At 41.5% G+C, this 27,204-nt stretch overlaps 1 protein-coding gene and 1 non-coding gene across 3 annotated transcripts in view; both read left to right on the top strand.

Moving 5' to 3' along the window:
* The first annotated feature begins 4,367 nt into the window (after nt 1-4,367).
* Nucleotides 4,368-4,476, top strand: LOC122488780. The gene has a single exon (XR_006298703.1). It is a non-coding gene; the product is annotated as a U6 spliceosomal RNA (small nuclear RNA).
* A 15,990-nt stretch (nt 4,477-20,466) lies between these two features.
* Nucleotides 20,467-27,204, top strand: part of CDK6 (cyclin dependent kinase 6) — a 253,653-nt gene continuing 246,915 nt past the window's right edge. Inside the window, exons 1-2 of one of the 2 annotated variants that reach the window (XM_043588857.1) lie at nt 20,467-20,577; nt 23,425-24,030. In XM_043588857.1, the coding sequence (XP_043444792.1) occupies nt 23,798-24,030 (233 nt within the window). In that variant the 5' untranslated portion in view covers nt 20,467-20,577; nt 23,425-23,797. Of the gene's footprint in view, nt 20,578-22,879; nt 23,313-23,424; nt 24,031-27,204 lie in introns of those variants that run through there. The other variant, XM_043588858.1, reaches the window with a different exon arrangement.

The following is a 27,204-nucleotide window of genomic DNA, read 5'->3' as shown; positions in this document are numbered from 1 at the left end:
TATCAGTTTGTTATGGCTTATACCAGTGTTTCTCAAAATTCTGGTCCCAGACCAGCAGTGTCAGCATTACATGAGAATTTATCAGAAATGTAAATTCTTAAGGTCTATCTACTCCAGACCTTCTGAATCAGAAACTGTTTAAAGTTTGAGAACCACTGGTTTATAGAATCACTTCATAAGCATTATCTCATTAAATCTTTGAAGCATGAGTTTGGTACTATTATCTGTATTTTACAGAAGAAGAAAATAAGGCTTGGAGAAACTAAAAGGTCTTCCAACGACCACACCAATAAAATGCAGAGCTAAGGCTTGAACCAAGTTCTTGTGACCCAAACCAATGCTCTTTGCACAACATCGTTGTTCTCTCCTGATATAACTCGCGTATGTTCCTAACATGTACCCCCACTGCCATAAAAGACTTGGGGTACTTTACATAATAACTCCACACAGTGGAAACGTGCCTAACCTAATCGGAAAACAACAGTAAGTGGCCCTTTCATAGAGCTCCTGTGTGTTTCCTCCTATTTATGCACAGCAATGAGGCACACAGAGAAGCAGGACCTAAAAACATTTGGTTCATGTGAAAACAGTTCATTCTGTCCTACCTTGCCTCCGATGCTCCCATCAAGAGGTTTTCATGTTCTTTCTGCTCAACTCTGATGCAGTATAGTTTTGTAACAGAAGAATGTAAACAACCTCAATGTCCATCAGAATGGAATGGTTAATTAAATTTTGCAGTGGTTGTAAAGCATAAGGCAACTCTATATGGACTCATAAGGAAAAGATCTCTAAGACACCTCAACAAGAGAAAAAAGTAAGGTGCAGACAGTGCATATAGTATGCTATCATTCATGCGGTGAAATGAAGAATAACTAACACACATATATGTTTGTAAATGCAAAGAATTTCTCCAGAAGGATAAATAACTCAATAATGGTGGTTTTGTCCAGCCAAGGGAACTACGGGGAAAGGAGAGGGGAAGGGAGACGGTGATTAAGAAAGGAAAGAGGGGGAATTACTTTTCATTGTTTTGTATTGTTTGAATTCTTTTAAAGCCACAATTAAAATGGCCTATTAAATTGTATCTTTATTATACATATATATTTATTTATATTTTTTATAGATTGGAAAGGACAGCATTCCATCTGCCCTTCATAATCAATTATGTTTTCATTCCCAAGAAGCTTCTTATAATTTTAGTCTAAACTACCTCTTTATGTAAATTCCCAAATTTCATCTCATTGGGTGAAGTGGAATTAATTCTTCTTAATTAATAGGAATTAATTCCTATTTCTAGCATACTAGGAATGCTTTCTTCATCTTTCAAAAGCTGCTAAAAACTCCCCAATCCAAAATCCTCTTGCAAACCTGGGACATCTCTGAGCCTAGGGTTCTCCATCTTGATTTTTTTCTAACACAAATTGCTTTCCACCCTGGTTCCTCCAATCTCAAATCCCAACCTGCCTCATACTTTTTAAATGAGCCAATGCCCAATAGATAATTAATGAGCTGTGAAGTGCCCTCACGGCCAGGTGCCTTCTTCCTGTGAGAGAACTAACTCCCCCAACTCCTCACCCTCTACAAAAAGCAAAACGGATGAGGAAGGGAAAAAGAAAGAATAAAAGAGTTTTGATAATTACATATAAGAGCCAGCTATAATTATGCAAACCAGGATGAGCAATCGTGAGTTCATTTAGAATGGATGTTAAAAATATTGCAAATAAAGGAGGAAGAATGGCTGTTATATACTAACAAGTAAATGTGTAATTTCTGGAATGAGTAAAATTTTGAGTGATTCATAAATAAAACTTAAAAGAGTGTAGGAAGCAGGATATGGGCTAAGTAAAAAATGTTTGTATAGGGGTTGGTAATTTATTGGGAAATACCTATAACTTATCACAACCTGATTCAAGTAGGGAAGAATGGGGAAAGGAAAGGGAAAATATATATTGGGTTGGCTGAAACAGCCCTATTTTGCTAAAAGAAAATGTGGAGTTATCTTATTAACATAACTACCAATTTATATTACTAATGATTTAAATCACCTAACTAGGTACTAGAGCATTCACAAAATAACTCAGTTTGTTAGGGCATAGAAAATGAGAGCTCTGAAGCCAGACTCACCTCAGATTTCTGTTCCAATTTACAGCCCAGGAGCTTAACCATGTTGACTGATTGTTAAACAATGAATAGACATTATCTGTGCAAATCCACAAGGGTAGGCAATGTAGGGGAAGAGAGAAGACCTGGTTTTCCTTGATCCTTGCCTCCCCCATGTTTCTCCAGTTCACCCTCACACCAACCTCAGCTGATTAAAAATAAGATGCTTTCTTTTGTCCTATAACTTGACAATTATGGGGAAACTCTAATAGGAAGACACTCTACAGAAACACTATGGTTCTGGGGACTAAGGGAATTTTTAGTGTAGCTTTTAAGTTGGTTTTTAGCATAAATTTGTTAAGTAACTTCAGTTACCTTCTATTTGACTTTCTCTTTTCTAATTGATGAGGCTAATAAATTATTATAAAAATAATAACTCCAGGCTGTGGGATGTTACATATTTATTGGCATGCCAATGCCATGAGTAAGCATTGTTATTGGCATGCCAATGCCATTGGCATGACATGGCTCACTCTTTCCCTTTTAATTCAGCACTCTCTGAGGCTCAGCTTCCCACAAATCAAGATTGTTTTCTACTCTTAGTGTGATCTGTCTCTATGACTGAGATTTTTCAATGATCTATGCAGGCAGTAGTCATTATAGGTGAATATTCATAGTATATTAATAGGCATTTAAAAATGTATCTTATATAGCTATTCAAAACAAAAGACTAATAAAGACTTAGGGGCATGACAGATGATTTAACAAACATTTATTTGGTACCTATTGTGTTCTGGGCACTGTGCTAACCATTTGGATGGCAATGATGAATAAGATGAGGTCCCTGCTTTGATATACTCTCAGTCTAATGGAAGAAATGGAAAGTACACATACAATTTCAATATAATAGTGCTGTAATAGAGTACATGAATAGAAAATCGTGGCAGGACAGAAAATCGTGCTGCCTGAGGCACTCAGCTAAGGCTTTCTGTTTCATCTTGAGGACAAGGTGAGCATCTTTGGCATAGCAGGAAAGGTGAACATGGCTTTAGAAGAGCTAGTAGCCCAGTAGGGGAGAGAGAGTAACAGAAAAATAGCTATAAGACAATGAGGGAAGGACTTTAAGTGGAAGCAGACATAAAATGCTATGGAACCCCAACATTAGAATTAGTTTTGTGACAGCAGTGGGAATGGGGTGGAGGCTGCGGTCAGCAAAGATGAGTGTAATAGAAAGGAGATGACACTGCAACTCCACATAAAAGTAGAATTGAGATTTGCCAGACAGAAGAGGAGAGAAGAAACATGAGCATTCCAGGGAAAAGGAGCACCTTGATCTTAACTATGAAGGCACAAATGAGGAACATTCTGGTGTGTGTAAAGGCATATGGTGGTGGGAGACCAGAGAGTAATTAGAAAATCAGACTTGGCTATATTCTGAAGGGAATCTTATGATGCACAAAGGAGGTTGGGCTAAAGTATATCCTGTAGGCAGATGGAAATTGAAGAAAGTTTTTGATCCTGGTAGTGACGTGATCAGATCTAGTTGTAAATATGACTAAGGAAAAGCTGTATAAATATGACTAAGGTCACCTGGATGTGACCTTCCAGGTATGAGGTGATGAGCTCTGATCTAGACTGAAGCAGTGGAATGAAAAATGAAGGGGCAGGAGAACGTTTCTCAAGAGGTAGAACTGAAAGGAAGTAAGGAATTTAGAGGAAGGTCACAGTTCACTCTGGGAGAATGACAAGGTTTTTTTGGCTGAGCTAGGGAGAAAGGGAGAAGACATTTCTGTGAACAAATTGTAGGGACAGTGTCATTTCAATTCTTCACCAGATGTTGAATTTTTAGGTGCTTCAAAGGGAATTCCTTTGAGTAGTTGGAGATACAGATCTGATGGAGGAGAAATCAAGCCAAAGCATGAGATTGCCTAAGGGTGAGGGGGACTAGCGGAAGGAGAAGAAACAAGTGAGAAAGAAACACTAGGGAACCCCAACTTCTAAGGGCTGGACCGAGGGGCAAAAAAATAAGGGAAGAGGCAAAACACTTAGAAGGATACATGAAGATGACCAGGAGAGGAAGTGAGGCAGAACTCGGAAGAGAAGAAGACTTCCCGTCTGGAGATAGTAACAGTTAGTGGCAAATGGAGAAGAGAAGCTAGTAGGATAGTGTCCATGGAGTGGTAACTCAATGTTCTTACCCACCTTGGTGACAGCAGTAGGGTGGGGGCAGAAATCCGATGGCAGTGAATTAAAAAGAGAATAGGACCATGCTCCCTTTGGCAGCACCTATACTAAAATTGGAATAATTAACAGAGAAGATTAGCATGGCCCCAGCGCAAGGATGACCCACAAATTCATGAAGCATTCCATACTTTTGTCTTCCAGAGGAGCAGTTCCAGGAGGCCAAGCTTCTTGCGTGCATCACTTCAAGCCCAGGCCGGTGTGGCTGAGTAGATGGCTAAGTGCCCAAGGAGCTAGAGTTTTATCTGAGGAAAACCAAAGCCTGAAAAGGCAAATAAATCTTCCTCCCTCCTGTCTTTGGTCATGTAAAAGAGGTGTTTATTATTCAAAAAAGAAAAGAAAAAGAAAAAAAAAAAGAGAGAATAGGACCTAATGAATAGAAGAAGTTCTGTAGCCTTCTTTCTTGAGAATTTGATGATGAAAAGGTGAAATGTAAGGCATTAGCCCAGAAAAAAAGGAAGTTGAGCTAAAGAAAGAGTGGCTGTTTTTGTCACTGTTTTTTATTTCTTTAACGTCTGGTGGAGTCTCAAGCACATGTGTGTACCCAGAAGAGAAAGGGTACATGAGAGGAGGGGAGATAACTGAGGAAGCCAGATTCTGGGGGCTCAGGGTGAAAGCCAAGGCTTGGAAAGTGGCGGAAGATTTTCTTCTGGGATAATAAGGAAGAAGGAAGCATATGTTGAAGCCGAGAGAAGTCTGAAGATGGTGAGGAAGGCCACATCAGTGAGTTTATCCCTGACGATCTTTTTTTTTTTTTTTGACAAGGCAGCTGGCGAGGAAATCTCTGAAGGTGAAAAGAGCGTGAATATACTGAGAGGATGTTGTTAATAAACACCAGTGTCTTGTTGTTAATAAACACCATTGTCTTAATAAACACGTTTAAACACATTGCTTCACTTTCTCCAGTGAGTTCATTAAAGTCTTATCTCAAGAAAGGTAGTCAAAAATGACTATGGGAAATTCAGACCACAAACTTCTAGATACAGAAGAATCTACATAGAGCAGGACTAATACTGGGCTTACATAGCTTTGCTTGGGGTTCCACAAATGCTTTTGATAATGCTTCCTTTAAGCAACTTCAAGGCAAATTTTGGGTGTAAGATTTACATTTTATTTGGAGTAAAATATTCTAGTACTTGGTATCCTACCAAAAATAAAAAATATAAAAAGGCACAACAACCAAACCTGGACTTCGCCTTAGTATGGGAAACATCATAAGCCTGGGAGAGAATTGATGTGTCTCTCCAGCCATTTAGAAACTCAAACTACTGATTATCAGGTCTGGTGTGTGCTGCATGGTTGCCCTGAACAAATGAGCTTCAGACATGACCATAAAAGAGAGACATCAGACTAGACAAACTATCATTTAGAAAGAATTAAGACAGCCATATTGTATGCTAACCATCAGCTCATCTATGGCTGTTCTGGTGTCACTACTCTCCAGAGGCTACTTAATCTCATTGAGACAAGACAGCCAGCCTAATTGATACAGAAAATGAAAGCCCTTTGATCTCATATCAAACAGAGTCAGACTAAGAGAAGGATCCAGCAGGCAAGATGACTGTCTTCCAAAGGAGAATTAACACTGCAGGCAGGAAAGTGGGAAAGTGGTAATATCTTACTTTGGAATTTCATGGACTTGGTTTACTTAAATAATGACTGAAAAGTAATAAATTCATCTCAATGAATGAATGGGGTGTGTGTGCTCTTACTGATAAAGCGCTAAGAAATCTTTCAAATTATCAACATTTTCAGTTAAGTGTTATAGTACTGATGAAAAGCACAATAGAAGCATAATAAATGTAAGAACACCTGCCTCTGGGCACTTAACTCTACAGGACAGGTGTTTGCCAATGTCAACCTTTACTGATAGGATCTGCTGCCCCTACTAAATAACTTCCTTGGAAGAGGTTTATTATATTATGATTTAAATAGCATTCACTAAGCTTTGTGAACAAATTAGGTAGCTACCCATGCAAAGTACCTGGCTTTGCAATAATCAGAATATCTATGAATATACTAATATGTCTGTAAAGTTATCAGAACACTTATTTGTGTGTCAGGAAACTCATAAAAATTGGTGTTCTCTATTCTAATGCAAAAAGTACACATTTCAACAATCATATCAGTTGTATTTTACATACTTAATATAATGGTGGTTTTGAAAACCAGCCCAAGACTATGCTTATATAAGTAGGATTAACTAAATTATGGTATTTAGAAAGAAAAAAAGGATTACTACAGTGTTTTCCTTTCAGATACAGGGGATTACTCTGAAAAATAACATACTCTCTAGTTTAGTTGGTTCTGCCAGCTGGATCTTATTCTTGATATATGTAAAAAGCCTCGAGTATCTTATATTTGGGAAAGTGTATCCTCCCAGTATTTGACATTTTTAAAGCTGAGAAACCATGAAAAAATACTATAAAAGAAGTGTTAGAATCAAGACAGAATATAAAATAACATCTTTTTCTTACCCAAGACAGTATCCGTAATGTTGAATAATCAAATCAACAACAACAAAATAACATGTGTTTGAATGAACCTAGGAAAAAATGTGGCTGATTGCATATAATATATGGATGTCTCCAAAATAAATTCTGGCCCTCTTGGGATTTTTCTTCTAGTAATTTACAGGGCCAGACTTTAAATTTTTGGGCTGCTCAACTGTCCACTTCTTTTTTCTCCTCATTTGAAATTGACACCATTTCTCTGTTCCACCATCTTAAAGGCACCACAGCTGTTGTTTACTGAACTCACATGAGACCCATTTCCATCTTTCTAAATGAATATAGCACCTGGTTTATGATCTTCCGCCACATCCTCATTCCTCATCACCACTTTCTGACAACTTCAAAATTCATGCTGGGGACCCATCAGTTACCTCAGCTGTAGAGGCTCATGATCTTGTTCCCTGCAACCCTCCAACTCCACCCTACTTCAGCCATGCATTAGCAAGATCATCCCTGAATTTAACCATTATACGCACTATTTGTTTTTGATGCACAACCCCCATATGTGCTACTGCACTCCTCCCCTTCCCAACCTTCTCCCTGCTTTCTGCTCACTGAGTTTAATAAACACTCAATCCTTCATAGTTTAATCCATCCATAAACACTCTTCCCAGCCTATTATTGCCCTCCCCACTGAGGTCCCTGTCATATTCTTGTGACCCACCATGTCAGTGGGCAAACCTATGTCACACATGCGGTCCAGTGTTCTGTGTGTGCCCAAGAGCATTGCTGGAGAAAAGCTGGGATGACTCTGACTCACTGTAACACACTCATGCTCCCTACCACTGTGCCACAATGCCAACAACAATCCCTGATTCAGTGCCGAGAACACTCTCCTCCACGGCTCTGCACACATAATTCTCTCCCATGTACCTCAAAATCTCATATAACCTTCCTGTGTCATTCATAGCAGAGACTTCCTGAAGCAATTGAATGTAACAGGTCTCATATCCCCTCAACATCTCAAAATACACCTGTCTCTTCATTTAACTTCCTTCAATTTACATCTGCTTCAAAGACACTTTTAACACCATTTATCTGACTTCCAATTCTCACCTCAAGGTCTCTCCAGAAGCCCAACATCATATTACAACTTTTTACCTGAGGGGTTCCTGGGTGGCGCAGTCATTAACTGTCCAACTCTTCATCTCGGCTCAGGTGGTGATCTCATGGTTCATGGGTTTGAGCCCCACATTGGGCTCTGTGCTGATGGTGCAGAGCTTGATTGGGATTCTGTCTTTGCTCCTCTGTGCCCCTCTGCTGCTTGTGCTTTCTCTCTCTCAAAATAAGTAAACTTAAAAAAAATAAAAGACAAAAAAAGTTTTACTTGAAATCATTACAATATATGTTAACTAACTTGAATTTAAATAAAATTTAAAAATAAAAAAATAAATAAACTTTTTATAACATGTCCCCATGCTGAGTACTAAGCTGGCACATGGTAGGCACTCAATAGATATTTATTGAATGAATGGATAAATAGATAAATCTATACCTGGATGTTTTACTTCCAGTTTGACTCTAGGTAAATGGCATTAATTGGAGAAGAAAAGGATCGTCAAAGAGGAAAACTGCTTACTGCCTCTTCCATTCCAGCTGTTGCTATTACCTTTGACTCTAGTCTTCGGTGCTGTATTGATTTTTCAACAGCAGAGCTTTTTTTTTTCCTTTTTTTGAAAGTAATTGTAAGATGGAACCAGGCCCACATATGATTACTCTAAGTGAAATGAAAACAACTTGATTGCACACATGGTGTTTTAAAGGGCAACAATTAAATGTATATTACTTAAGTACACTGCATGCATAAAGTAACCTATTTATAAAATCAAAAGGGCATAACATCACCCCAAAACCATCCTGATCACTATCATACTTCTGCTACATTCAAATTCTTATAGCCTGATGACTACTGTTTTTGTGTTCTTCAAATGTATAGGATCCTTATGATGGTATAAAAAATAGTCACCCACCACATCGTTCTATATATTTTCCTACATGCTGTTTCTATTATGTAAGCTATTTTAAATTTCTTATGATCTTGTTAAAAATATGTGTTTATAAATTGTAAATTCTGTTTTTCTGGTTTCTACAGCTATGATTTTTTTCCCCTCTAAATATGGATGGATTCCAGAAAACCCAGAGACAATATCTAACAAGATCAGAGCAGAGGAAGGAGAGGAATGGCAAATAAACATTTTCCAGTGTCGAGTTAGGAAGATATTCGATCTTTCAATGTGCTCAACAAATGGGTTTAATAATGCACATTTTGGTATAAAACAGTTCACAACAGAAATATTTGCTACTCAGCCCATTTATCCTGGGAATTACACAACATGGACCATTTTCAATAACTCTTTTCATTGTAATGATTTCCTCCTGCTCAAGCAACAGAGATGTACAAACCATTTTGGTCTAGAAATGTAATATGTCGAGATACGAATGTATTAAAAAAATTAAAATACAATCATTTTCATCACTTTGGTTCAGTGTTATATTGTCTTTCTCAAGGTACTTTAGCCTTCTAAACTCTTTCCAATGAGAATATAAAACTTCTTTTTATTCAGAATCCATACAACTTGACAAAACAGATTTATTTAAAAATCATAGTAAACTATTGATAGACCAAAACAAGAGATGAATATACTTTTTTAGGAGACCAGTTGGCTTCTCTTAATCTTGAAAGTTAAAGACCTTGAAGTGCCTTTTGAATCATAAGAAATAACATTATGTTTGGTATAATTTTGACTCATGCAAATATATGTATGTATGTGTCTATTTATTTCTTTTGAGAGAGAGAGAGAGAGCAAGCAGAGGAGGGACAGAGAGAGAGGGAGAGAGAGAATCCCAAGCAGGCTCCACACTGTCGACACAGAGCCCAACATGGGGCTCCATCTCACAACTGTGAGATCATGACCTGAGCTGACATCAAGAGTCAGACACTTAACCAACTGAGCCACCCAGGTGCTCCTGTAATTTTATATTTTAATGTCAATCCATACATATCATATAGATAGTAACTTTTTTACTTAATTGAATTACAGAAAACCTCTTTGAATATTCTGAATGAGTGGAAGTCTAACATCATCCATTTAATCATTCATTAATTTATTCAGCAAACAGGTATTGAAAGCATATGATGTGTATAGCACAACAGTAGAAACTAGTTCACCAAGGAGTTTAACAATTAAGAGAGAGAATTAAGATATATCTCTATATCACTGTAATTTGCAGTATAGTAGTCTTCTCCTGCCCCAACTTACCCACCAGGGATATGTTCCAAGACGCCCAGTGGATGTCTGAAACTGCAGATATAACCAAGCCCCATTATACTGGTTTTTCTTATGCATGCATACCAATGATAAAGTTTAATTTATAAAGTAGGCACAGTAAGAGACTAACAATAATAACTTACCAAAATAGAACAATAATAACAAAGCTATGTGAATGTGATCTCTCTCGCTTTCTCTCTCTCTCAAAATATCTTATTGTATCGTACTCACCTTTCTTTTTGTAATGATGTGCGATGATAAAATGCCTGCATGAGGTGGCGAAGTGAGGTGAATGACATATGCATTGTGACATAGCGTTAGGCTACTACTGGCCTTCTGATGATAGGTCAGAGGGGGATTATCTGCTTTCTGACAAAGCTTGACCACAGGCAACTGAAACTGTGGAACATGAAACCACGAAAGGGGGGGTCTACTGTAATTATTGCCACAGAAGATATGTTGTAAAAGTTTACAGGATCATTGAGATTTGAGATAATTTTTTTTTTTTACTGGCCTGACAATTTAGTCTTACAATTTTATGTTTCACAAAGCTACATGAATGACAACAACATAAAGCACTACACTCACTCATGGGTTTATTCTTTCAGCCTTTGTGTACTCAGAATTTTTTACCACGTTTGTCTAGTACTTGAAAAGCAAAAGTTTCATTATTGAGCATGTATTGTGAGGAAGGCACTAAGCTGAGCACTCATCCCAAACATTAAAAATGAAGGTAGCAGACATGGTCCCTTTGCTCAAGGAGTTCCTAATCTAATAGGACAAAGAGGAAAAAATACACATTTGCACTGAACATGTCTTTCATTCCTTCCTACATTCTCACCATCACTGGAATTGAATTTTATTAGGCATCAAAGTAACCACATTATTTCATCCATGCCCCCTAGGAGCAGCAAGCAATACAATTGGTTATGGTCGATTTTATGGTTAGCCCATGATTGTTGATAAGACAAGTCAGTGTTTTCAAAAGCACTGGATGCTGCTGGTATAACCCACACATAGGTTAAAAGTGCTGAGATGGCATTTCTGATCAACTTGAGCAGCAAACAGTCTTTGATAAAGGGCCTCAGATGTCTAAAGCAGAAGCTGCTTGAAAGAACAAAATTCTACCCAAGAAGTGAGAGCCTGAAAGATTTGCTTCTGGGGATTCTTCCTGGTGACATGACAGGTCTTTTCCCTCCTGTGAATGAGAGCAGGAACAACAGAAGAATGGAGGAGAGGACTGACAGCTAATGCAGAACAGACTGCAATGTATGAGAGAGGAAGTGTAGGAGAAAGTAAGAAAAGGCAAGATTTATGAGAAGAAAGGGAGGGAAGAGGAGGAGGGAAGGAAGGAAGGAAGGAAGAAAGGAAGGAAAGAAGGAAGGAGGGAGGGAAGGAAGGAAGGAGAGAGGGAGGGAGGGAAGGGGAAAGGAGGAAGAAAGGAGAGAAGAAAGGAAAGAAGGAGGGAGCAAGGGAGGGGAAAGTAAGAAGGGAGAAGACTGCATATATCACTAGTAGCAAGGGATCCAAGGGTGTGGTGGCTGTACCGATTGAACACAGAGTACTGTGCAGTAAATCCTGGGCCAGGTGCCCAGGAAAAAGGACAGTAAAACTCTTAAGAAGTGACAGCTGTTTTATCAGGAGGAATATTAGTAATAATCATAACTAACTATGTACTTTCTCTGTGCCAATCCTGTTAAGTGCTTTACGTGGATTAACTCATTAAATCCTCAGGACAACCATAAAGGCAGGGAGTCTTAACCCAGATAAAGAAACCAAGTTTCAGAGAAGTTAAGTAACTTACCAGGGGACACAAACAGCTCAGTGGCAGGACCTGGGTTTCAATCACCAAAGCCTGGCTCCTGTGATGCGATTCTTAAGCACTGAGCTACACCTCACTGGCTCTTACCGGGCTTGCAAGACTCTAGATTTGTAATATGGTAGGAAAAAATCATGATGGATTGAGACCTGAATCTGCTCACCTCTGGCTTCCAAACTTCTTCCTACTCTTTATATGAGGAGAGACAAGTATTTTAAACAAAACTCACATTTGTTATATACACATTCCAGTGTAAGACACACATTCCAGTATAATTTCAATTAACTGAATATACTGACTTTACAGTGGCAATAATTTTAGATAACAATCTGTGGTGTGTTGAATCAAATTATCCTTAAGCAACATTTTTGTGAACAATTTCAGCTGAAGCCCCTAGCAGAATATTGGTTGCATGTAAAATACATAAATTCAGAAGGATTGCCCTAAAGTTATGTATTATAGAGAGTTATTTTCATTAATAAGCTGTCGGCTAGCCAACAATGGGCTAGTTGTGAGCTTGGGTAAGAGGAGAGATCATTTATTCATTCATTTGACAAATATTTATTGCCCACTATGTGCCAAGGAATTATTTTAGTGATACAAGAGAACATAAAACAAATTTTGAGCTCTTCTGTAGATTATATGCTGGAGGTGGGGGGAGACTGACACTAAACAAATAAACAAATAAGCCTATAATGTGTTAGAGGATGATAAGTGCTAAGGAAGAGAAACAAAGTGAAATAAGATAGATGGGAGTAGATGCAGTTCATGTAGGGTGGTCAGAGAACATCCCTCTGATGACTTCTGAGTGAGACCTGAAGGAAGTAAGGAAGACAGCCATGCTTATGTGTGGGTGAAGAGCATTTCAGCAAAAAACAACAACAACAACCAAAACTCCAGCAAGTGCAAACCTCAGAGGCATGAATGTGCTTGGTAGGTCTGAGAAACACTAAAGAAGCCAGTATGGCTGCCGCAGAGGAAGCAAGGGGCAGAGTGATGAGAAGAATCAAAGCAGAAGTGGTGCAGGGCAAGACTGCGATTTTATTCTGAGAGAAATGGGATAACAATGGAGTGTCTGACACTAGTGAGCAGTGATTTGAACTGTGGACATAGACCTGGGAAGTTGAAAAAAAGAAAAAGAAAAAAAGAGGGTAGGATAGGGGAAGTGAGGTATCTCCCCTTGCATGCTTCTAGGGAGAGAGTATGGGATAGGAAATACAAGGTTGTCTAAGGACAAATAAACTTCTGCTAAGCTCAGAAGGCAAGGTTGACAGAGAAGAGATTGAGAGGATGACAAACAGCTCTTAAAGGGAAAAAAGTGGGAGCCAGGGACTGTGGAAGAGTGATCAGTGGAGGAACTCTTGCAGGGAAGCAACAGAATGCATGGCTTTTAAGACAAATGTCAGCAAGTATGGGTCACACCAGAGCAGTGGGAATGAAGAACAGAGAGCCACATGGAAGGAAAAGGGTGAGGAAGACCGGGGGGGGGGGGGGGGGGGCTGGGAATAGATGAAGAAGGTTGAGCAGTACTGGGGTAACGTCTCAGGTGAGACAACCCACTCTCTCCTCCATCTGTCACATACCCAGAGACCGTTGTGGTTTTGTCAAAGCCTAAGATGTTTGGTGTGTACTATTTCTGGGGTTGTTCCTCCTGCAATGGGTAGATGTTTCAAACCAGTTTAAAAAAGAAAATCTTGTTGGTCAAAGGGTTAGCTGTCTTTAAAAAGAGATAGAATAGGAAGTGTGATTTCATGAAAGGGATATTGGTTGCATACTAATATTTATTAAAGGTCTGTTAAATGCAAAATGCACAAAGTAGAAAATTAATTCTCACCCCGGTTTATTATAGCAGATAATTGTATCCCTACTTTATGGGTGAGGGAAACTGGGGTTCTGAAAGTTTAGTAACCTACTCCAAGGTCACATTGTGGCCAGGCTTCTGGTTCCAACAGCATAAATGTCCCTGCACATCTAGGAAAGACCTTCAAGCTAACTGTGCGCGTGAGCCAACGTAGTAGAAAACAACACAGGGACAACAGCCTGTTCCTCTGCACACGTTTTGGATCGGCAGTTCTCAGGATTTCTGATATTTCTGGAACTCCTCAGATTCACAGCATACTGCCTTTTACTCTCCCAACCCCCCACCCCCACCCACCACCACTTCCCACTGCCTCACAGGACACTGGCTGCCACTCACATTTTCAATGGTTTACAGATATGTCACATCTCCCAAAGTTATGCTTCATGGTATCTTTAAAGAATTGCTGTGATTAGCCAAGACTTCTAATCTTTAGTATCCCAGCTCTGTGAGTACTACTGTAATTTACTTATCACATTTTATTAATGAGGGTTGATTGACTTAATCCATCACATTTAGTTTTAGCCCAGTAATTAAAAACCTGGCTCCTCTCGTCCCATCTAGTGAATTTTTCTAATGTTTTTTTCCCCGAGGTATTCATGTCTATTGTCTTGAAAATCCAGAGACTTATGTTAGAGAGCCCCAATATATTTCACATTTGAAGTCCAGACCCCTCTTTGGCTTGCTAACATCAGAGTCCCATCCACTGGCACTGTTCTTGTTTAGGGCATTTATAAGAACAGATGTAGAATGATGGTGCCAGACGATAGCATTTTCAAGCTGCAGCAGCACCTATACGAATCGTTGAGTCTTATCATCTTTTTTATTGACAAAGACCTTAAGGTCTCGGGGCTTAAGTGTGTTGCCCAAGGTCACACAGGTAGTTCATGGCCAACTCAGGTTAAATTTCAGGTTTTCTGACCCACAGACCAGCAACCTCAATTACTCTTCCAGATCTTCTCTTGCAAAGGTAAAACTCTCTGTTGCCTCTCTCCAAACTGTTTTCATACCATCTTCCTAAATGATTAGCAAACCCACTTAATAGGCATAGACACTGAAGGTCAGAAAGGTTACATGACTATAACTGGGGGTACAGTGAGCATTGCTGTGAGGAAGAACTAGGAATAAAACACAGGCTCTTGACTTAGAAATCAAGGATTCTTTCCTTTCACATACACTCACATAGATATTAAAGACATTGTTCAATAAAATTAGCAATCTTTCTCAGTTCTGGGCTATGTAGTTTCTAATTGATCTCATAATTTAGTACTTGCTCTTTTTAAAGAAAAATTGTTTAACTGGAATTTGCAGGGGGAGGAAATGCAGAAAATTACGTCGGTATTTTTTGCAGGTAAGATTTTAGAATTTGTCTTTCAGTCAAATTTAGAAATTTATCTGAACACATTTTCTTTCAGACAAATATGTTTTCAGTGACTAATATCTTCAACGCAAGAGAAAACATAACAAATCCACAGAAAGTAACAGGACAACCTGGTTCTTTCCTATTTAAGCAAAGTGGAACACTGTCGTCAACTTTTCAGATGTTATTCTATTTATGCCACACTGTTCTGGTCTGTCTGTGCCTGCTTGATTCCATAACACTCATAGAGAGAGACAAGAACAATTGCTGCATTTCATTGATCACCTACTATGGTCAAATGGCATAACCAGGTGCTGGATCGTTGCCAAGAGGAACAAGGATGGTAAACTCGCTTGGAGAGCTCAGGGTGGTAGAAAGCAGAGCATCAAGCTTGTAAGGAGGTAGAAAGCAGATGGCCTCAAGGAGTCAGAGCTGAGAGGGATGTCGTTCAGCTGAGGGGATCTCCCAAGTTTTGAGAGCTGGGCCCTAAAATGATCATAGGATTTAGAGAAGAGGAAATAAAAGGAAGGGAACTGCAGGTAGAAGAGACTGATTCTGAAATCCTGACATCTCTATCCTTAAACTTTGCTGAGATTATATAAAAAATTATTATGCTGTATCTCCCAGAAGGGAGTAGGAAGAAGTAGTCCCAGAAAAGAGGGATGAAGGATATAAAGCCAACTTTCTCATTGACCAGTACTTACTTGACATAAAATACTTGCCAGTTACTGTGCTAGGCATTGAGGACACTATGATGTGAATGACAACAAATTTATAACAGAGTTTAAAAATAGGACTCTCCAATTTATGGTAAAATGTTTGATCCACAGAGCTATGCTATTATATACTTTCTTACAGAAATTCAAAGACCCCTGCAAAGAATGCCGTTGTATATTATTTTGGGGAAAAACCCATAATGAGACAATGTAGAAGAGTTACATGAATATGGGCACATACATTACACAATCTCATTTAATAAGATGGATTTCAGTGCATAATAGGACAGACACAGAATGCCATTCATCCTAAAAGAATTAGATTGTGAGGACACTCTATACTCAGAGCCCTGAGGCTACATCTCTTGGCCCCAGGACCTCAGCTTGTACTTCCTTCACTTACCCCTATGGTCAGGCCATTCACAGAAGTTTCTCTCAGGTGCCCAAAAAGAAGCTTCTCCCTTTGCCCTTCCTTCTACCTCCCAGATCCCACTTTATCATGATTTACCCCCACTGTGTTGTACCCTCACTGCCTCATCTGAATGGTCTATGTAAAGCATGTACGCACCTTTCAGCTCAACCAAAGGCAGTTATGCCAACACAATTGTTAGGCCATATGTGCAGCGGAGATTCAAGTATTACCTTAGAAAAGAGATGTTAGAAGTCAGTGAAAACTGTAGGACACTATAAATCAAAAGGAAATGTAAATATTTCAATGTGATTATCACCATCTTTTATAAGTATATTTTTACAGTTATTTTACTGATTATTCAGGATACTAATATAGATGATGAAAGGATCTTAACACGTTTTGAACATGTCACGACAATACGCCAAGAACACACAGGTATTCACACACACATACATAAACACACATACACACACACACATACACACTAAGCAAAGAGAAGATATGAGTGACTATCAGAAGGGAAAAAAAGAAAATATGACAATTGTACAAACATGAACATAGTACTGACATGTTGCACAGGAATAATTATAGAGCAGTAGAACCCACAAAAATGGAAAGTTCCAAAAAATAATAATGTCTGGGTTTTTTCTTAAATTTATAAGCTACTACCTGATACATTTTTTCCCTCACGACAAATATCAAAATTTGCAAGTTTCACTGCTTAAATCCAATATATTAGATCACATCACATGCAACAACAAAAAGAGAAAAAAAAACAGGTGTTTTCCAAATCAACTAGAAGTAATTTATTTGGAAGACTGAATTAAAAAATCCTTTAAAATGCAGAATTTTACAATTGAAGAAAGTTGGTAGTACAATTGAGTTTTCCTAGAATATTTAGTAAATTTTCAGTATTTTAAGGGAAAACCTAAGAAAACTTCTTGAAAATGCCTGGGGAAGAAAGAATGCATTAAAATGCACTGCATTATATTATACTATTTCTGTTAACATTATAATTTTTCACAGTAATTACTCAACAAAGATAACATTTACATACACATATAAATCAAGTTAAAGATGAGGGCAACTGATCTTAAAGTTATTAAACCAAAATAAATTTTTTATCAAAACAATAAATAGATCTTTATAGACAAAAAGTATACATTTGCATGAACCTCCAATTAAAATTATTGTATAGTGGATTATAGCAAAACATTATTTCTGAGTTTCTAGAAAATATAATTTATAAATTCAAATAGCCAATATAAATCAGAGATGATTTAAAATTAGATGTACATTATAAAGTTACTAATTTTAAATAAATTACTCATTCCTTAAACAAGACTACAAATTATAGAACAGAATTTTAAATTTCATTTTTGTTTTAGGGAAAACAAAAATTTACAGATATCTGATATAAAATGTTCACAAAGAATGCATCTCTTGTGTGACACTAAGAAAACTTTCAGCGTAAGCTACAACATCATATTTGAACATAAATACATTACTTCTAATTTTTAAAAGCCTGTAAGATGATTTACAACTTTCAGATACCAGATACATGGCATGCAAATCATAATTCTTGAATGCTCCGCATTCATTCATAAAAGACTCCTAAACAAAGGGGTAAGAATTTGGTTCACAGTGTAAAAACTTTGCACAAATTTTGTTATGATAACCTATTACCCACAGAGGAAGTTATCCATAAACAAAAACAATCTGGTATTTACTAATTTTACACAATCCATTTTAAAACTTCCTGGTCTGAGGCTTGAACCAACTGGATTTTATGTGAACCATAACCAGAGAGAGTGAACAATGATAAATTAATAATATCAGAGAAAGCAGATGACATAAAGAGAGCTAACACTCAGGAATTATAATTAAATAAAGTTTCTTTCTCTCCTTCTTTCCTTCTTTCTTTCTTTCCTCCTTCCTTATTTCTTTCTTTTTCCTTCTTTCTTTCTTTTCTTTTTTTTCCTTCCTTCCTTCCTTGCTTCCTTCCTTCCTTCCTTCCTTCCTTTTCTTTCTTTCTCTTTCTTTCTTTCTTTCATTCTTTCTTTACCTCGTACAAGTGATATATTAATGTAAATGATGGAATTTCAAATCTATCTATGGTTGTTGTCAAATTCAGTAATTAAAAATGCAACCCAGTGTAGAAAAGACGTTTTTCTGTTAATTTAAAAAATATTTATGGCTTACTATCTTTCAAACAAATTATTTACCCAAATAAATTCTTGCAATCATTTGCTGGTTTCTATGACTATTTATTGACAATTATTTCTAAATTACATAAATGTGTTAATTACCAACAAGTAAATTTTGTTTTAAAATCATTGATAAGTGTAACACTTATAAAAATGGAAGATTCTCATTTGTATCTCTGTTTTAAAGTCTAATCATTTGTAGTGATCTAATATTTCATATAAATACAAAATCTAATAATTGGTTTCTTAAGTCTATAAAATATATGAGGTTATAGATATCTTTACAAATTTTGTTCAGAAATTGAATTTTATTTTAGAAGATATACTCCTAAGCACAAAATGTATTTTATGAATTATCTTAAGTATAAAGAAACACAAATATCCACTTTATCATTCAAGAATAAATTATTATAAGGGATTGCAAAATATTTGCTAATGGAAATGCAACAATTTTTATTTACCTAACCTGTTACTTCACACTGTAGTATAGAATGAATTTTATAAAGGCAAAATTGATTTACTCTGAAATTAGCAACATGGTTTAATTAAAAAAGTCACAAGATTTATAGAGGTAATATTTCCAATTCAAATAGTGTTTTGCTGGGCTTCAATTTTTCCAGAGAGCACTGAAATAAATAAATATTTTTTTGGCTTTACTTTAAGATATTTAAAAGGGTTTTAAGTATTCTACAGATACAGACTGTAAAGAACCCTGAATTCTTTAAAAAAAAACCAAACAGCTATTTCTTTCTTCTTCTTTTTTTTTTTTTTTTTGGTTTTGCTCCATTGTAGGAAGTCTTGAAGACTTTGTCTTTTTTTTTTTTGTCCAAAATCTCATTTTCACCTGAAATAATTGTATTCAGGTTTTCTTAGAAGGTAAAGTATACATTCTTACAAGGTTTCAAATTTCAGAATTCCAATAATGCATTTAAACTGAGCACCCACTGAATCACGTTCTCTACTCTTTGTGTGTGTGTTCTGTGTGTAAATGTGTGTCTATTATCTTGCAGTTCTGTTATTTGTATTAAATTTTAGTCTTTTTAGCTCCCTAGAAATGCCTTAGTGAACCCTCAGCAATTGCTAACCACTTAATAATTGTGAACCCGCCAGCCCCTTCAAGTAGATTGTTAACCACAGAGTGCCTGACAATTTCCAAATCATATCCTCTGTCCAAAAGGAATAGATAGGGCTTTGTGAGGCCGAAAGGAAGCGAAGGAAAACAAAACAAATGTAGCTCATGCTGAAAGTGAAAAGTGCTTGGACAGATTAGTATTTTCTTTTCTGCAAGGCGCCCTGCCAGATTTTTTTTTTTTAATAGAGAAGAGTTATTTTTTGGTTTGATTTTTCAATTTCTTGGAAAGTGTTGGTATTTACCATCCCCACCGGCCCCTCATAATTATGGTTGGTTGTTTTGTGTTTTTTCCATCCGTCCACATCACAGACTACTGATCCCCCCGCTTCACTCTGTCAAAACCCCAACTCTGGGCGACCGTGGGTTTGGAAACTCCGCGGACTCCCGACGACACATCCCACCCTCCCTCTCACGCCTCTCATTTTAGTAGCAAGATCCCCCACTCCAGTTGCAGCGAAAGCCGGAAATTTTCATTTAACTCCCCCCCCCCCCCCCCCTCCACTCCCCACTCGGAGCCGAGAGCTGGGGAGCTGAGAGGCTCAGAGCACAGCCGGGTCTCAGCCGCCTCCCCTCTCTCCGGAAGGCTTTAATTTGCACACTTGCTAGCCGCTGCGCAGCGAGCCCCTAACCCCGCCGCCGGGTGGGTCTCCAGCAGAGACAGCCTCCGGGGGCCCCGCCCCGCCCCCGCTCCCCTTGCGCTCTTTCCCCGGCTCCGGCCCCGAGCCCCGGCCGGAGCCCCGCGGCCCCGGTTCGCCCCCAGCGAGCCGCGCGGGCGGCGCCCTCAGCTGTCCCTCCGCCCTCCGCCGCTGTGCCCACCCCTACGCAGTAAAGAGTGCTGGTGACTCCTTCCTCCTGACGGGTTACCTGCTTGGCGCCGCTGTGGACACGTGCGGAGGTCGGACAGACACTCGCAGCCCCCTCCGGAGGCCTGACGCGGCAGGGCCCCGCAGGTGAGGAGCCGTGCGTTGGTGTGGGTGGGCTGCTGGGTGGGGGGTCCCCGGGGGAGATTTGGGAGCTTGGCCAGGGTCGGAAGCCAGGGTGTGGGTGGGGGTGACTGTGATGGTGGTGGTGGTGGGGGGGGGTGTATTCGAAATCGGCTTTAGTTAACCCCTTACCAACCGAGGCAGGCTAATTACGGAGAGCAATTTTGGGGAGCTAGAGGAGTCCCTCCTAATCTGGCGAGAGGAGGACAGCCTACCCTAGGGACACCCCGAACACTAAGATCCTGTGCCTACTCCCACATAGCCTTACGCACAAACACCCACACACTCATCCAGCTTCTTAAAGCGGAATATCAACTCCACTCAGACATTCACAGAATAATCCACACTTTAGAGTTTAAAATGCACTGCCTCTGGGGACTCCATGCGGGACAATGTGTTTCCGTGCCCCATATTCATTTCCCCACGAAAGCTCTCTCCCCAGCTCGCGGAGGTGTGGGTGTGGCCTCCACCTTCCTCACCACGAGATAAATGTTAACGCAGGCTTCTTGCTGGCAGCCCCTGCGGGGGTGTTATCCACACTTACTGGAGTGCACGCAGGCGGCCAGTGCACAGGCTTGGAGCCCCACAAAGACGCACGTTTGCTTTAGTTTATAAAGTATAATTTACTTTTATAATTTAAAATATCCGAGTTAAAACGCACACCCTGCGGTAAGCAGCTCCGGGCCCTGCATTGCGCCCGACAGTGTGCACGTGGGGCGCATCTGCGTGTGCGCACACGCGGGAGTCGTGGTCCCAGTGCGGCCTCTTGTCGCTGCGCTGGTGGCGACCCTTGCGGTGCTTGGCAGGCTTCGGGAGAGGCACATGAAGGATTTCATTGAGTGTGAAGACAGAGAGCAGAGACAGAAAGCAGAGGGAGGCGGCTGCAGCCTTTGTAGTCGCGGAGGAATGCGGAAATGTTGAAGCACTATGTCAAACTTTTTTGAAATGGGGTCAAGTCACATTCAGCCAGCGTGGGAAAGCAACAACAACAACAAAAAAAGTGGAGGAGAGGGGGGGAAAAGGCACTGTTGCTCCCGTTTCTCTCCGCCGGAGCCGACCGTCCGGGGAGCTAGGGGGGAGAGGTTGGGCGGGCGGTGCGGGGCCAGGCCCGGGCAGCGGGCGCAGCTCCCTGCGGGGGTGGGACGTCCGCGACGCTGCCTTCGCAGCTGAGCCTCCCGCTGGACTAGGGCAGGGAGGGGGGTGCGGGAGGGGCGGGCTGCGCTGCCGGCGGCTGCTCCTCGGCTACCTGTGTGGCCCTTTGCCTGGCTCAGACCCCTGTGCAGGCCCTGGGGGGGTGGGGTCTCGTTCCTTGGCTCCTCCAGGATTCGCCTTCACTTTCTAAGGAGAGTTTCGAATGGAGTGAGTGTGAGGGGCTCTGCCCCCGCTGAGGTCCCTTCTGCCCGCACACCGTGGGGATCGCGCCATTTGTTTCTTTAATTCCTGGCAGAAGGCGAGCGGGCCAGAAGTTGCGGGGCAGGTAATTCCGAGGCTTCCCGGGAATTCCGGACACGAGGCCGGCGTGGTGAATGCCCCGCCGAGGCCGCGGCGGCCGTGGGTTGGAGGCTCCCTAGGTCCTGGATTGCAACTCAATGGGGAAGGAAAGTGTGCCCTCCCCTAGCCCCCTCCCCGCACTTTGTTGTGCGGAGGGCTGGGGGAGGTGGTGCGTTTGGCCCCTGATAAGACCAGGCCTTAAGCCGAAAGAGGAATGGAGCAGCTTCCTCTGCTACTTACTTCAGAGACGATCCAGGGAGTGGGAAAAGGTTCTGGAGTCCTGGCCCCGAGGACGCAGCCCCTTCTCTCTCACCCCCAAGGCTTGGCATTTACACCCCCCCTACTACCAGCCTTTTTAAGACGAGGTTAAGTTTTGTTGAGGTTGAAATTAGTTGAAAATTTCAGGGCGAGTCACGGTTATGCTACCTTCTTCCCGAAGTTATTCTTTAAGGAGATGACAAGCTAAAGAGCGGCGAATACCCTTTTCTCCCACCCTTATGGTCCCGTGGGCGACTCCCCCTCCAGGGCCCCAGCGTTCCTCCACTCTCGAGTAGCGGGAGCCTCAGCCCTCCCCGACCCCCATGGGTTTCCACCAGGGAGGTCCTCCGAGTCGGAGAAAGAATTCCGTTTCCAATGCAGACTCCTTTACCCCAAAAAGACCATTTGTGTGTGCAAGTCGTTTTTAAATGTCTCCTCGTAGAAAAACTGAAAGTAGAAAGAAAGGAAGCAATTTCCGAGCAGATGTCTGACCACCCCTTCTCGCACACTCCCAGCATCGGGTTACAGGGTCCTGGGAGCCCCCACCCACATTCTGCAGCCCCACACCGATGGACCCACAGTCTCTCCACAGCAGCCTGGGTACGACCCCTGAAAGGCCCACGGCACCCTGGGAGCCCCACTCCCTGCACGTCTAGGCCCGGGGAGGTGGGGTGGGTAGCAGTACAACACAATGATGTAGGGATAAATATTAAGCCGTGACATTGACGTGCCCGGCACCTCCCCTCCCCCGCGCTCCCGGCACACTCTGGGCTGATCGGCACGCCCCCTCCCGTCCACTGCGTCCCGCGCCGCTCGCTCATCCCCGAGGGGCCCCTGCAACCTCTCCGCGCGAAGACGGCTCCAGCTCTGCAGGGAAAGAAAAGTAACTTCGCTTTTCTCAGTGGAACTAGGAAGGATTAAGCAGCCTGGGAGAGGGCAGGAGCGCACAGAGGGTAGCGACGGGGGCTTTTATGCAGGAGGAGGAGGGGAGTCTGCGGGGACCCGGAGGAAGGCGCTTGGGATGTCTGATTGCACTTTTTCTTGTCCTCCCGTCTCTTCTTTTAGGTGGAATGATTGTGGACTGAGACGCGCTGGGGCATAGGCTATGTAATCGCCTCGGTGTCTGTGCAGAGGACTGCGCTTCTGGGAGGGAAGAGGAGGGATCGGCTCGCTCCTTGGCGACTCGGCAGGCGGAGTTTCGCGGCGGCACCGGGGTTGCGCCCGCCCGCGGGGAGGTCGCTCCATCCAGCCCCAGCAGCCGCGAGAGCCGGAGCGCGGGAGAGCGGTAGTCGGCGGGGGCGAGGGAGAGTGAGACCGAGCTCCGGGGCGTGAGGGAGCGGGCCGGGAAGTCCGGGAAGAGGCGAGCGGCGGCCGAGAGCGAGCCGAGCGCGCCCCCCGCCCGTCCCAGCGGCGCCGCGCCGGGCGGCGTCCAGACGGCATGGAGAAGGACGGCCTGAGCCGCGCGGACCAGCAGTACGAGTGCGTGGCGGAGATCGGGGAGGGCGCCTATGGAAAGGTGTTCAAGGCCCGGGACCTGAAGAACGGAGGCCGGTTCGTGGCGCTGAAGCGCGTGCGGGTGCAGACAGGCGAGGAGGGCATGCCGCTCTCCACCATCCGCGAGGTGGCGGTGCTGAGGCACCTGGAGACCTTCGAGCACCCCAACGTGGTCAGGTGAGCGGGGGAGCGGCGCCCTCGCCGTCGGAGGCCGCGCGCGCCGGGGGAGGGCCAGGGAGCCTCGGGGCCGGGACGCTGCCAGGCCGGAGGGCGGCAGGGGAGGCATGGCGCGACCCGTTGCCCTTACAAAGTGACAGTAAGTTATGTGGACAGAGCCGCAAGCCAGAGAGGGTGACCTTGCCAGACAGCGAGCAGAAAGACAAGTCAGGAAATGTGACCTGCGCAGGCTTCCCTGCCGCTGTGCAAGTTCTGCATATTCTCCCTGCTGGCCCTGAAAGAGGGTCCAGGAAGTTGGGTGCCTTTTAGGGACAGAACGAGCCAAGCTGAGACGTGCCCTGCCAGCCCCCGCATAGTTTCCCTAGCCATTGGGGAATTTTTGAGAGGCTGAGAATAAGAGAAGTAGCAGGATGCGGTGAAAATTGGGATGAGAATTTTCTTGGTGGAGCTTCGTTTAAATAAGGTTTAAAAATATAGAAGCATAAAAATATTTTTGCCAATCACATCCAGTTTTTCTTTAAAGTTATATAATGAAAAATAAGCATCAAACAGGGTGGCCTAAGAAACTTCTTCCAAAAATGTTGCCTATTAGTGTGTATTACTTTATGTCTCTGGGTCAGCATAGTCTTTAGACTACTTCTCAAAAGTAGTGATGTTGAGTCCAAGATGTGGAATCTTTAGATTCCAAGTGTTCTGCTTTTGCTTTTTCTGGAGGGGTTGTGGCAAGTGGATGGAGAGACAGCATTTCTTAAAGCCTCTCCTGTGTGGTAACCAGTAATTAAAGTGTGTGTGACTACGATAATGGTGTTTTCTTAGTAATCCTGGAATTTTCCCATTGTGTGGTTGACATTGTGTGGTGTGTCATCCTTTTCTTTTCTAAGCAGATATGTGTAGTTTTAAGTAAAAAAGGAATGCACAGAAACTTGTACAAATTCGGGTGGGATTTTACCTGTCAACTCTCAACCATAGTGTGTTGGAAAAAGGAGGTCTTGGGTATTCTTCCTGTCTTCTCATCTATGTGGGGATTCTGTTCAACAAATACATGCCTACTGTGTGTGCTGTGGATGAAATTATGTAAACAAACACAGCTAAATATTTTTGTAAAAAGTCCAGCAATTTAACATTAGTCATCAAAGTCAAGAGACCCAAGACTGACCTTTGAAATACCAAGCCCTCTAGAGACTCAGGGAGCCCTAGTGTCTACAAAATCTTCCTGGGAGGTTTTAACTTGTGTCCCCTTATCCTAGGCTGTTTGATTTGTGTGGTGCTTTGTTCCCAACACAGACTAAGCCTAGAAGGCTGCAAAGAATCATAAATACGTAAAAAAGGTAATAAATGGCTATGAAAATAGGACCCCCATTATACCTCTGCTTTAGCCAGTTGAGGAGAGGGGCAAAGGAAAATGAGACCAGAAGAATGAGTGTTTTAGGAAGTTGGGCTTATACATAACAGCAACAGGTGACCTTTTGTGCGTGTTTTCTTTGTTGCAAACCGACAAAAACTCTTCGGGTGAATCTTTGTGATGTTGGAGGGGAAAGGGGTGAGTACATTTTGTCCCCTGTAACTTAGGTATCTTCCTGGAAGAATCACTTAGGTTCTTCCCAGAATTTTAGGATCAAAGTTCTTGTTTTATTTTGTCTGTTGCCTATGGGGAGTGTCCAGTTTTTTACATGTAGATAAATAAAATACTGTCCTTCCAGCATAGAGGCATTATAGAGGCACTCCTGTGTAACACTATTTTTTACAAAGCACTATCCCTTTAACAACAGGATGGTTGTTTTTGACATAGTGTTGGTAGATTTTGGCTAATCTATCTTACTCTCTTGATTTATACTCTTGAAATTCGTATGTCTTTAGAGATTTCTAACTGACCCATGACTTGAATTCTGTACTGAGAAATTTCAGGAGGCTATACTCAAATTGAAGGTGAAGATATCTAAAGGTTTTCTAAAATTATTTTTACAGGTTAAGTGGTGATGATGATACCTACCTCTTAAGAGTTGTGAGTAGGAGCTGAGATGGTGTATATGAGAGCAGTTTAAATTTAAAAATGCTTCAGGTGTCCAAGTGTTATTTGTTTTCATGCTGATTAGTGGGGCTGTTGCCTCCAAACAGGTTCCCAGTAAAATATCAGTTCACCTGACCTTTTCTATAAAGCAAATCATACTCAAACCCAGACATTAGAGGCTCTGGAACCAAGAAACTACTTGGATAGAACAAGCCTGTGGTTTGTCAGAAAAGACCCATCAGTCCTATGCCATGAAATTCAGTGGCACTTGAAAAAAAATTATTGATGATGTCATCTTCATGAGCTACATATCTCCATTCCATTTTGTTTCCTTCCTGTTTCTTCTCTTTGCCTCTGCCTTGGGGCAATCTTTGGTCCCCATGAATTCCTTAAGTAGACTAGGAATTCCAGATTTTGAAGGTTGCTAATATTTGTTCAGGCAGGGTTGGGAAATCAAGGACAGGTAACAACAATTCTTTTCCTTCCAAGGGAGAGTTGTCAAAGTTGGACCTCCAAACCTGTGACTTGTTGGTGCCCCACAGTGTCAGCTTTACAATGCTAGGGCTGGTTCTTAAAAGGTTTCTTAAAAGGACAGATATCTCTGTAAGCACCTTCAAGTCATAAGTAATTGATCAGAATTATAGGCCCTTCCCACAGGTAGTTAAGCCTCAAGCTTGAAGGGGCATCATAAACATATTAGTTTTTTCAAACATTTAAGAATTAATTTTGATGGATTTGCCAGAAAGGCTGACTTGTTATTGCTGGCACTGATACTGCCTGTATGCACAGGGATAATGACTTGAAATTCTTGTTTACCTGTGTTGGATGTATCCCAGGCCCAGGCTTGATCAGCCAATCACTGTCTAGCCTGTAAATTTACTCTTATTTTACAGTTGGTAATCCTAAATCCTAGAGCATTTGCCAAAATCAGACTTCTGTGTGAACCTATGTTGGAGCTTCTATACTCCACCAAGGAATCGTTTTACCTTCTGACCTAAATATATATAGGTTAAAATATATATGTGTGTTTAACCAGCAGTCTGTTGATTCACCAAATATTTATTGATGGCCTATCATGTACCAGAACTACTGCTAGTAGTTCTTTTTTCTCTTCAAAAATTCACTTCTCTTTATTTCCGTTGGCTTGTTGTGCTATGTTTAGACTA

This window comes from Prionailurus bengalensis, chromosome A2 (genome assembly GCF_016509475.1).
Source record: "Prionailurus bengalensis isolate Pbe53 chromosome A2, Fcat_Pben_1.1_paternal_pri, whole genome shotgun sequence".
NCBI lineage: Eukaryota > Metazoa > Chordata > Mammalia > Carnivora > Felidae > Prionailurus > Prionailurus bengalensis.
Note: the sequence above shows the minus strand (reverse complement) of the source record. Positions and strands in the feature narration are given on the sequence as shown.